Source organism: Epinephelus lanceolatus, chromosome 15, assembly GCF_041903045.1.
Source record: "Epinephelus lanceolatus isolate andai-2023 chromosome 15, ASM4190304v1, whole genome shotgun sequence".
NCBI lineage: Eukaryota > Metazoa > Chordata > Actinopteri > Perciformes > Serranidae > Epinephelus > Epinephelus lanceolatus.
Genome location: NC_135748.1, coordinates 14,705,636 through 14,718,994, shown reverse-complemented (window position 1 = coordinate 14,718,994; position 13,359 = coordinate 14,705,636). Strand labels below are relative to the sequence as shown.

Here is a 13,359-nt window from a genome sequence, read left to right as displayed (position 1 = left end):
AAAGTTACACAGCTGGAGGTAAACGTCACACAGCTGGAGGAAGAGAGGTCAGAGCTGGAAGAGCTGTGTTTGACCATGAAAAGGAAGATGAGAGGTTTCTTTTCCAGGAAGAACAAGGATAGAGAAACAACGCTGCAGAACATGAAAATCAAAATGCACGCGAAGAAAGAGAAGGTGGAGAAGGCCAAGAAAGAAAAGCTGGCAAAAGAGGAGAAGGCTGGGGCCAAAAAGGAAGGTTTTTTCCAACGGTTACACAGGAAAAAGGAGTGTGACATCAGCAACATGGTGGTAGAGGAAGAACTCGCTGGTTGTTCAGCTTGGGTTGGACAACAGTAACTCCCTCCTCTCACTCCATCTAAACCTTTCCACCACCCCTCACCCTTCTACCTCATCCCCTCCCTCAGTCCACGCTCCCTCACCGTCCACCTCTCCACCCTCTTATCCTGTTAGATTAAGGGCAGCACAGTGGCTCAGTGATTAGCACTGCAGCCTCACAGTGACACCTTCACCTGTCCTGCTGTGGGCCCCACAGCAGACACAGGAAGAATATACACACTCCCCACAGTGAGTGTGGGAAGTGTGTATATTCTCCCTGTGTCTGCCTTTAATATAGTTACTTTCGGGTTTTCTCCTGGTGCTCAGGTTCTCCCGCTACAATCAATTTGGCAAAATTAAAAATTGGAATCATATTTCTGCATGTGTCTGCCTCTAAATATAAGACATACGGTTTATATGGAGTTGTATGACATTGTTTCTACAAAGTATCTCATCAAATATTGCTCTTTGAGTTATGATTTAAACACTTAGAGGGTTTCACATGTGAGGTGCATTTTTGTAACAGCACAATCAATCATTCTTTGAGACATAAATACAATGTAGACGTTCTAAAATCATGTCTAGCATCATGTTGATAGAATGCTGTAAAATGAATTAAAACTAAAGAATGCAATTTCTGAAGAAATTGTGGACGTGAATGCCGCATGCTGAATAGCTGATGCTACACTGCAATGCTGGCTTTGAATGCTGGAAAATACCATTAATGTATAAATGATGTGACATATTTAAGGGTTTTTTGACAAGCTGATGCTACACTGCAGTGCTGGCGTAAATGTGTGTGAATGTCATTAAATTGTTGCATGATACCAATACAGTGGAATATTCCAAGGTTTTCAAAAAGCTGACACTACACTGCAATGCTGGCTTAAACGTATAAAAAAAAGGTGAAGTAATAGCATTAGTTGAAAGTGTAGAAATGGGTCCAATTAGTATAAATATCACTGATAAGCTGAATTATACCCATGGAATATAGACAATTAACTTCATAGAGATTGAGCTGAGGCTCACCTCCCATGTTTCAGCTTTCTAGTCAAAAACATAGCTTGTCTTGCTTTCAGAGGTGGAAAAAGTACTGAAAAATCTACTCAAGTAAAAGTAAAAAGTAGTTCATTTAAAATGTACTTAAAGTAGAAGTTACTTAGTTACCTCCAACAACTTGATGGGGGTCACTCCTATGCAGTGCAAAAATGGTCCAGGGGTCATAAATCCAATCCAAATACTGGTTATTTTTCTATGATGAACCATAGAATTCAATTCAATTTAGGGCTGCACAATATCATTAGAGCATCACCATCGCAATGTGTTCTTGTGCAATAGTCACATTGTGAGACTCGCAGTATAAGTTCATCATATCAATATAATATTAGTCAAAGGCAATATGCCATACTTATTTTGCTGGTTTTTCAGTTTCCATGACAGTTTGATTGTAAAATGTATATTTCATGCAAATACAGCCTTTCCAAATCCCAAATGATGCCTTCTTTCCAAATAGAGCTATTCAAGTTATTGCAATACACTGTATATTGCAATACATATCGCAGTATACAAAAGCGGTGCATTGTCAGTTTTGTCTAATATTGCGCAGCCCTCATTCATTTTGACTCACCAACACAACTGTTACACTGATGATACACAGAGCAACTTTTTGAGCAATGTTGTTGGGCATTATTCTCAGGGATGCAAACAAGTGTATGGTCAAAAAAGAGAGAGCTTGTCGAAGCGAAATTCTGAATATCAAAATACACTAATTTGGAAGAATACTGTGTATTCCAAAACAGAACAAACCCATTGAGCAACAGTGTTTCCCCTATATGCAGCTAGCAGCGTGGTTCTCTGCTGCTGAAATATGACCGCCACTGCTGATTTACTTTAAGTTTTTGTTTTTGTTTTTTTTTCCTCTTTAGAAACTCCTGTTATGTTATTTGGTGCTACGGACGTTTCATATTCAGGTCAATTCACACACTTGTGAGTAAAGCATATAAGAGGAGAGGAGAGGGCTCCATCTTTTCATAAACTAAAGTTATATTATTTTGTGCGACGGATGCTTCATATAATAACAATATACTATTTATCGTGTTATATGGTGAAACGTTTCACTTTATAACGTATGACTCATATTGTTTACATGATGGCATGTCATTTCTGTCTCTACATGGTCGCACCTTTACAATCCTCCTCTGCTCTCTGTATCGCGCATGGCGGAGTTTGGCCCCAATGCGCACACACTCCGCATTTTTCTGACCGACAAACAGCACTGTGCATTCGGGGTTTTCTTTCGTTTCGTTCATTTCTTCATTCATTTCAACTGCTGCGTCTGCTTGTGCTTCGAAGTACTTCCACCATCCTCCATCCTCTCTCCAGTAACTCGCCGGCACCGGCCGCTTGTTCTGGGTCAATTCCACGCGAGATTTCCGAGATTCACCCTTTTGGTTTCCATTTAGCCAAAAGCTCTTTTTTTTTTTTTTTTTTTTTACTCAGTAACGGATGTGATTTCAAATGTAGCAAAGTACAATACTTAAGTCAAAATTTACTTAAGTAAAAGTAAAAGGACAGATTTCAAAAACTACTGAAAAAATTACAAATTACACAACAAAACTACTCAATTACAGAAAGATCAACTTCAGCGGTATCACTTTGCAGCACCATCTTTAACTTCAAGCACATACAGCAGTATAACATAAATGTGATTGGCCCCCGTGCCAATATATTTTTTCTTAGGCCCACACCTTACCCCAAAGAGAAAGTGCATGCTCTTGCACACACATACATACAGCCAGACAGACACAAGCACTCCAGACTGTTGCAAAGCAGACAATTGCTATTTCACTATGGGGAGGCTCACCATGCAGCTCCCATCCTACAAACCAGCCTTTGATCACCACCACGGACAGCAGCCAAAGCTCCAAATATATCAGTGCTAATCTAACATCTTGCCTAAACTCAAACCACCACAGAAGTGATATATATATATATTGTTACCACAATTACAAGCAATTGTAGTGTTATAGTCACCGACAATAGCAAGTGGCTTTTCTACAAGTACCCCTGACAGCTCCTGGGCCCTGGTGCATTGCACAGATTGCACCGTCGATACTTATGCCATTGTGCAAATATAAATTCTGCATTACACTTTCAGAGATTTATAAATCTATTCAAGTGCTTGAGTCTTATTCCTTTGGGCTGTCAGTTGATTTGCTGCAGGTTTTTGTCCAAGCAACAGATCAAAGGCTTTTACCTTCCTGGGACATTTCCTGCTTTTGTTGTATAATCCCCTCAGTGAAAGGAAGATGAAATATTAGCCAAAGCAGCACTGTAAGAACCTGAGAACTCAAGTACGCTGTTAGGAGCATTTAAATGGTCCAGATTATAAATATCATGTACATTACACTAATCCTTTCAAGGTTACAATTCAATAACTATAATTATGTATTTATTTAATACTGTAATACTATCAGAGCACCTTCAAGTCCCAAAGTTGGCACCACCAGCTACACAATACTTCAAGATATATATTTTTTAAACGTTTAACTCTCTGACCCAAATTGTTGTAATCAATCCTCCCCCAAAGCTGGTGGAGTCCATTTATACCACTCTCTGTATGATGGAGCATTTCCCAGGTCAGAGACTTGGGGAGAGGCCAGCATATCAATCCCACGCTCTTTCCCCCCTGACAGGCAGAGAAGCCGCTGACCCGTCACGCACTGTACATTGTCAGTGACACTGAGCGAGCACTACGAGCTGTAGACAACTGAAAATCAATGACCCTGTGTTTAAATTATGAACAACAGCATAATGCTAATCTATTCCTAAACCCTAGTAGAGATCAATACAGAGATGACTCCCAGGGGACTGCAATGAGAAGACTATAGGAAAAAGTCCTGGTTATATTAGAGTAATTTCAATTGTACGCATAAAATAACATGCATTTCCCTTCCTGACTATGAACCTCAGGCATAATCATGCTCACTATGTGATAGTGTTGGTTGGTGGCTGTTTCCAGAGGAACTGCAGTCTAATGGTGTTACACACATGGGAGGTGGCAAGAGAGTCACGGAAATAAAAATTAGAAGCCGCTATCCTCGGGTTTATTATATCCGGGCAAATGTCTAGAGACAAACTGATCAGATGGGATATCCACTGTGGATATGATGCAGTTACATGCTCCTCAGTGGAAGATTATGCGCTGAAATTCTTTCCTCTCTGTTAAGATGCAGCACCTTCAACTGACTTTAAGCAGCTGAATATTATTACATGTCACTGTAAATGTACTTTTATTACAAGCTAATTTCCCCTCACGTATCCTCCCACATCTCTGAACACAAATAAAGAGATAAAAGAACAAACATCCATGTGTCACTGTGCTGCCATCAACAACTTGATAGTGAAAGAAGTTTGGGAAACTCATCATTGGTGCATACCCAGGGTATTTGAAAGTAAGCAGGGTCCCATTCGTCACTGCAGGCCTTTGGTTTGTGTATCAATATGTCTAATACCCAGGTGGATCTAAGATGACTCACTAATAGCTATGGTTATGTGCTGTGTCATCATCCACATTAATACTTTTGTTTTTTGACATGAGATGAGGAGTGTGCATTGCTTTGTAGGACATGCTACTTGTTTATCCGTTGACTTTGTGGTGTCTCTCAGGGCTCTGTTAGGGTTGACCACAACTTGTTACCGGGCCTAATTATTTTTCTCGCATCCAGAAATGGATTTATGTGTGTCAGATGGGATGGGATTTCTTCATGTCTGTGTCAGTTTAGGTCAAAATACAGACCCATCAAGAGCTTAAATCAGTGTTAAAAAATCACTGATCTAAGTAACTGTAAAATCAGATCTGTCAAAGTCTCACTTCAGGATCCTCAGCTTCAGCTCTTTAATTTAATTCAGCACAGAATGAAAACAAGAAGACTCAGCCCTGCTCTCATTATTGAACAAATATGTGGAAATTGGACGGTCGGTGTGAAGTCAGGTTTTCAGGTTATTTGAGGTCATCAAGTATGTGCGAGGATGGATTATTGAACAGACTTAGCGGGCACAGGCCCAGGGCCCTCCTGACCCTTGGGCCAGAGCCTCCGTGAGAAGTGACTGTACTGTAACATTTCTTGCTGAAAAGTCAATCAAAAGACAAAAACAAAAAATGATACAAAACAACCACAGACACACAAAACAAGACACAAAATGACTACAGAGAGTAACAGAGCAACCACGCAGAGATGCAAAACAATCACAAAGAGATGGACAACAACCACTAAGAGGGACACAAATAACCCCTAGAGAGCCACAAAATGACCAAAAAGAAACACAGAACAACCATAGACACACAAAACAACCCCAGGCAGACAAAATGACCACAAAGATACACAGAGCAAACACACAACGATGTAAAACAACCACACAGAGACATACCATGACCACAAAGAGACACAGAGCAACCACAGAGAGACACAAAACAACCTCTAGAGGGACACAAAATGACCACAGAGAGACACAGAACAACCACAGACACAGATATGACACAGAGCAGCCGCACAGAGATGTAAAACACCACAGACACACAGAACAACCACAGAGATGCAAAACAGCCGCAAACACAAAAACAAACACACATATACAGAACAACCACAGAGACACAAAATGGCCACAAAGAGACACACACAAGCTACAAAGCAATGCAAAGCAACTAGAAAGAGATGCCCCACAAAAAGTTTACATTAATTTCAGCTGAAACATTAACCATACAGAGCAGAACATGCTCCAAAGTGCCAGACATTTCACGCCTAGGCCTCCAATACATTCTTCAGTGCTTGAAACAATACTGTTTTCATAGAAATACATTTGGTGCAATGAGTAACATGAAACACAAAATGGTCTCATGGGACAAAAATGCTACATTCATCACTGCCTTGAACAATCATTTTTAGGCATACAATCCTCAGTGCATATTACATGCAGAATGCCTTTCAGTGGGAGACATGAAGCCTGCCCTTGGTCTTTAAAAGTCTCTCAATATCAGGCTCCAGCTGACTTACTGACAAAGTGAGAATGTCGTGTAGGTGAGAGTCAGAGAGTGAATTTCTCAGTTTGCACTTATTGAGATTCAACAGGCTGAAAGCCTGCTCACAGACATATGTACTTCCAAAGAGAGACAGCATCACCTGTGCATGTTTGCGGATCTTGGCATACCTGTGTGCTGGAACACATCTGTAAAAGTCCTGTAAGGGAAGCTCTCTGAACTTGTTACGGAGGTCTGAATCAGACTGAAGCTCCAGCAGTTCCATCTGAAGCTCCTCACTGACTGCATCCACATGAACAGAAAAGGGCTGTGCAAACAGCTCAAATGCTGTTGCATTTTCTTCAAAATCTTTGAAGCGACAGTCAAACTCCACCTCAAGATTGCTGAAAATGTCAAGGTATTTTGGTGTGTCTGCCTCCATCAACCCAACTTCTTTGAGGCTGGGAAAATGTGCCAAATTTCCTGAATGTAGAGACACAAAGACAAAAAGAACAATGTTAGATGCAAGAAAATTGAGATGCAATTAATGATGCAGCCTAATTTTCACTAACACAAAATATGGATGCATAGGTCACACAATTAACATGGTTAGGATCAATAACAAGCCTAAGTATTTATTTATTGTCCCCCATTTATTTATTTTTTAATTAATTAAATAAATAAAATAAAGTTTAATTCGTTATTTTGTGATTACAGTATTGAAACCAGACCTCACCTGTTGAGAGATGTCTGCTGAGCAACAGGAGTTTTTGCTTGAAGGCTCTGACGTGATCATACAGCTGACTGATTATCTGGTCCTTCCCCTGAAGCTGAAGATTCAGGATATTCAGTAGCTCTGTAATGTCCACGAGAAAAGCCAGGTCGGAAATCCAGTGTATGTCGGAAGGCACTTGAATGTTGGTTTTCTTTGTTGCTTGAAATGCCCTGATCTCCTCACGCAGTTCAAAGAAACGCCGTAAAACCTTTCCTCTGCTCAGCCACCTGACCTCCTGGTGGTACAGCACATCTCCATACTGTGCATCCATCTCATCCAGAAGTGCTTGGAACTGACGGTGTGAGAGCGCCTTTGAGCGAATATTATTAACGATGGCAATGACATCTTGCATCACGTTTTTTAGGCCGATGGATTTGGCACACAACTGTTCTTGGTGTAAAATACAATGGTATTTTAACACCGACCCACCACACTCGCGGACTTTGTCTGACACAAGTGCAGTGAGACCTGTTCTCTTACCGACCATAGCCGGGGCGCCGTTGGTCGTGATGCCAGATAGCTTTTCCCACTTTAAGCTGTTCCTATCCATAACTCGCTGTACTGCCATAAAAACATCCACTCCTTTTGTTGTCCCTTTCAGTGTTTCAAGGTCCGCGAGTTCCTGACACACTTCAAAGTCCTCATTAACGCCTCGCAGGAAGACGAGCAGCTGTGCCGAGTCCGATATATCCGTGCTTTCATCACACGCGATGGAGAAGGCAGAAAATTGACCTGCTTTCTGGACAATTTGGCCCCGAACGTCTTCGGCCATATCCTCCACACGGCGGGTGACAGTGTTCCGTGACAAACTTATCTGGGAAAAAGCCCGCGTCTGATTTGGGCACACGGTGTCAGCAGCAACTGTCAGACATTGTTTCACAAAATCACCCACAGCAAACGGTCGTCCGCTTCTGACAATGATGGAGCTAAGCTGATAACTTGCCCGAGTGGCATTCTCTTGTACAGTTGACGGCTGGAGTAGGGTACGTTGTTGGGAGGTTAACTTTGATAGCAGGTCTCCAGCCTTCACCTTTCTCTCGTCTCCGGTGTATTTTGAGAACTGATGGGAATGCTGGGTTTCGAAGTGGCGACGGAGATTGTATTCTTTTAAAACAGCGACTCTCTGCTTGCATATTAGACATACTGCCTTGGAATCAATTTCAGTAAAAAAGTACTCGTGTTCCCAACAATTTTTAAACTTTCTTTTGTCAGTGTGCCAATTCCTCACACGCTCCATGCCTCCATCCCAGCATCTTCTCCCTCTCTGGTCAGTTCCGGCCGGATTTGAGCTGACGGGAGCTAAACAGCGCCACCCTACCCTCAATGTAACACAGTGCTGATTTGTGGTCAGTAGAGGAAGTGCAACAATAAATAAATATTTAAAGAGATATTCCGACTGCTGGCAGCGGGAAAATAATAATTATTTAATTATTGAAAATTTGAGCATGGGCCGCGGGCCAAAACTAATCGGTTGGCCCGCGGGCCCCAAATTGGGCAGCCCTGCTCTACAAAGAAACACAGAGTTACCAAAAGTAACTGTCAGTGAGAGTGTGAATGTATGCTTGCATGGATGCACACTTAAATATGTATGCACATGCAATCTGAGAGTGTTTCTCACACAGCATGCAGGCAGTAAAAACGATGGTAAATAGTAAAATGTAATTGTGTCAGTCTAAAATAACTGAAATCTCAGACTTCATGTGTCACACGATCTGAATCTGTTCACAGATAAACCTATGTTAATGCAATCTTGTAAACACTGCATTTCAGAAGACGCCAACATGTCTACATAGAAAAATGTATGGTGCTCCCTATGTCACATTTACCTGGAAAATGTATTCATTACAGTATTGAAATGGATTTTCTTGCATTAACTGCAAATTAATGTGAGGCATATGTGCTAAAGAATAAGGGGTATTTATTTTAATCCAATCCTGCACAACAGAGAGCTAAACAATTCATCCTCTGAAGATTAATAATACTGAGGTATAAATGTGTTTCTTATCAGGCTAAATTCATTTAAGTGGTTAGCAGCACATAATACAAACACTAATGCTTTCTAGCAGTCCTATTTCTTCTGTTGCTAATGCTAACCCAGTGGTCATTATCTTTAATACTACACAGTATGTCAGTGGAATTGCCGTAGTCTGACCGTTTTAATGGGCTCTGTGCACTTAACATTCAGTAAGTGATAACACTAAAATATGTTAAATCAGCATATACTGTATGTTTAACACCCCAACTATGTGGGCAAAATGATTCTTGCTAATCATAGAGTTCAACTGGTGTGAGCCTGCTGTATAAAGAAGAGAAAGTAGCAAAGGTCTGTTGGGCTTTTCATATTTGGATTTCTTTGCCTTGGACTGACCTTGTCACAAGGCTACAGAAATCTAATAGTGCTGGCTATATCTTCTTAGCTGCATGCAACACATGACTTGGGATATTATTGAAGTACCCAGCTCTGATGTTGAGATAAGTCAGTCCTAGGTTTTAGGTAGGGATATCCCAAATCTCAGGCTGTATCTGTTATAAATAAACTGTTCGCCCAGGGCTGGGGAAACACTAAGGGAAGGGCTGTGACGTGGCAAGTGTGTTCTGCACCCCCTGGTAGGTTCAACCTTACCAGATTGGTCTCAGGAGAGGAACCAGACAAAAGTCAGCACACTGGCCCTCCAGGTTTGGGGGTTGTGTGTGGTGCTAACAAAGCCACCCCATACAAAACACACTGTTACAGAAACTACAATGAGCAAAACTATTGACATCCAGCACTTAGTAGACCCCAGCCACCAAAATGGTAGCAGGGTGACCACTCCTGATGAAAGCCAGAAGGTAATCAGGCGTGCAAAAGAGGGTTTACTTGGGTCTAAATCCAAGAATCCTTGGAATATTGAATGTCCAAACCATGTATGAGACCACAGAGACAGCACAAGTCCTCAGTGAGATGAAAAAATACCACCTGGACATCCTGGGGATAAGTGAAAGTCACTGGACTGGCTCCAGATGCCAAGTGCTGCAAATCCATTCATGTAAAATATCCTTTTGAATAAAAAAAGGATTTTGTTCGATGGTATAAATGACCTCAGAACACAGGGGCGCAGATGAACTGAGGGGGACCAAGCTGTCAGCAAATGATTCCATATATATATATATATATATATATACACACACATACTGAAGCTGCAATAAACGAATCGAATCGTGAGTTTTCTGACTGAATAAACATTGGTAAACAAAGGCCTACCTGATCAACATTAGCCATACATGATGAAACTGTTGCTGCTTACTAAAATAACATTATACATAGAAATAACAACATTAAAGATATTCACCTACAGCCTAGAATGCTGTTATTTTACATTTAGCCTACTTCAGGTAAGTCCAAATGCCTTCTTATTATTGTCAGACTAGCTACTCAACATTACAAAACAAATATTTGCCACATCTGGGAAAGTCAACAGGCAACAACAAAAACAAAAAAATGCTGTGATTATTTTTCTTTCTTCTCTGGCTTCATGTGGCAGAAAAATCACCAGCTCAGTCATTAGACAGTTGTATATGATCACTATGGTTACCGCTACAGGCACAGGCACAGCTACCAGCTCCTCATAGGACCCCTGTGCCTTATGGTGCGTTACAATTACATTGGAATTTGGAATTTGGAGCTCCGAACAATGTAAACCTCCGAACTGAGCGCTTCCCAGTTTAAAAACTGGGACATGGAACATGGAATTCGAAAAAAATGGACAGTTAATGAAGTGAAACGAAAAACCCAACGTTTATGCTTGTAGATGCTAGATTTCAATGCTTTTCCGACTTCAAAATTCCGACTTAGGAGTACAACTGAACGCACCATTAGTCGTAACACAAACACCGGGCTATCAGTGGATCAGCTGTGCAGTGTTATTAACCGAGAATTACATGGAAAATTGGATCGGGGTCACTATAAATCTGGGGGGGACATGTCCCCCCCGTCCCCAGTGCCATCTGCGCGCATCTCAGAACAACAGTATTGGTAGATAGTAGTGTAAATATTGAACAACTTAATTATTTCTTTTTTTTTACATCCATTTTTTTCTTATTCTAACTTTCTACAATATCTGCAGTGGCACAGGCGACTACAATATGGTTATGGATAGGTAAGATTATTCATCCATCCAAATTCATCTGCTTATCCAGGGCTGGGTCAAGGGGGCAACAGGCTGAGCAAGGCACTCCAGGAGTCCGTCTTCCTAACAATGTTTTCCAGCTCTTCCTGGGTATTCCTGAGGCACTCCCAGGCCAGAACAGATATATAAACCATCCAGCATGTTCTGGGTCTACCCAGGGGTCTTGGGGTCCCAGAAAACCTCTATTGGTAGGTGCCCAGGAGGCATCCTGATCAAATGTCCAAACCACCTCAACTGGTCTCTTTTGACACAAAGGAGCCTCAGCTGTACTCATTTTGGCCACTTGTATCCATAATCTCATTCTTTTGGTCACTACCCAAACCTCATGACCATAGGTAAGGTTCAGAACATGGATGGACTGCTAAATCCAGAGCTGTGCATTCTTGCTCAGTTCTCTCCTCAGTATGATGGTCTGGCACAGCACCCGCATCACTTCAAATACAGCACCAAACCACCTGTCCATTTCATGCTCCATTTTACCCTCACTCATGAAGAAGACCTTGATACTTGAACCTCTTCACTTAGGGCAGTAATGGACATAAGATTATGGTTACTGTAATTAATCTGTGGTTAAAACTAGCCAACTACAACATTTGGTTGTACTTGGCACCAACAGTTGGTAATACCTATAGATGTTCGCCCACCATACACAGTCCTGTGAGTGGTCATTAGAGAGATGCGCAGTCCAGTCCTAAAGGGGGTTTTCAAATGTCTCCACTCTCTGTTCATAATGAGATCACAATGAAACAGAAAATATGAGAAGGAGTCAGTATTACAAAGTATCCCTGTATATATTTGCTACGATGTTTCACATAAAACAGCCATGGAACTTCTTTCAAGTGAGGAACAAATTGGATATTTATATTCAGCAGCTATTTCAGTCAGCCACATAAACAATTTCAGCATGGTATACTAGATTTAGTACAGGATGCGGCAGCTCCATTACTGGTATTTTATGGAGCTCAGCAACAGGTTTGTTTGTCCAAATTAATTATAAATTGGCAGTGAGGCTATGTCTGTTACCTACACATTTTACCATTGTAGCAGAGGCTGTTGCAGCTCAAGGGCATCATTAAATGCACACATCTCTCTCCCCCTGCATTAGACCTGGTACACACATACACATAGAGTGAAATACAAACCTTGTTTTGTCAATCATGGGCTAGTTGTATTGAATGATTTGCTGCATTAGAGGCATAAGCTGGTTTCCTTCCCTCCGTGTACTGATACTCCATCAGTGTTTAGCACAAGCTTTCTATTTGTTTACATGTAGGTATGGTCCTTGATCTTTCTCCGGCTGTCCACTGACTGCTGTTTAATGACTCTGACCTCATCCTTGTCAACACGGCAACTGTTCTCAGTTCAAAGCCACCCTTGAACCAAGACACTGTACAACCGCTTGTCCTCAGGTGACCTAAGCTGACATCAGGTGTCAGGTTTCTTCACTGAAAGAAGACAGGGAGATGTGGTTGGAAGCTCATAAGTTAATGGATATCTGTGTATGGAGTACAGAGGCCAGTTTGAGCTGTTGAAGCCCCCAGATTTAGTAGAATTAAACTAGACTCTAATGACACTACAGTATAACATATTTTATCCCCAGGGCTAGGGAAAAGGAAAGGGTTCTTTCGTAAGTGAGAATATCACAAAGCTGAAATCTGAAGGGATGCAACATGAGGCAAAATGTTGATTCAACTGTCCACTTCTGTATAGCACATTTATCACAGCAGACAAAGTGCTTGATTAAAGACTTATTGATTCAAGGGGCATGCAAACATGGGGAACCAGAACACCATGTCCATTACATGATCTGCACACAAGAATACTTCAGAAATCCTTAACCAATGTGTGCAATAAAGGGATGTTATGTCTATGTTCAATAAGCACCAACTTAAGGCTTTCTGTATCTGGCAACTATATACACTCACCGGCCACTTCATTAGGTACACCTGTTCAACTGCTTATTAATGCTAACAGCTAATTAGCCAATCATGTGGCAGGAAGTCAATGCATTTAGGCATGTAGACATGGTCAAGACGACCTGCTGAAGTTCAAACCGAGCACCAGAATGGAGAAGAAAGGTGATTTAA

At 41.4% G+C, this 13,359-nt stretch overlaps 1 protein-coding gene across 1 annotated transcript; it reads right to left on the bottom strand.

Annotated features, from left to right (window-relative positions):
* Window positions 1–6,299: 6,299 nt before the first annotated feature.
* Window positions 6,300–7,878, bottom strand: LOC144467070 (general transcription factor II-I repeat domain-containing protein 2B). The gene is made up of 2 exons (XM_078175412.1): window positions 7,068–7,878; window positions 6,300–6,814 (listed from the first exon to the last, which is right to left on the bottom strand). The coding sequence occupies exons 1-2, from the start codon at window positions 7,876–7,878 to the stop codon at window positions 6,300–6,302; spliced, it is 1,326 nt and encodes a 441-aa protein (XP_078031538.1).
* Between the last annotated feature and the right edge of the window lie 5,481 nt (window positions 7,879–13,359).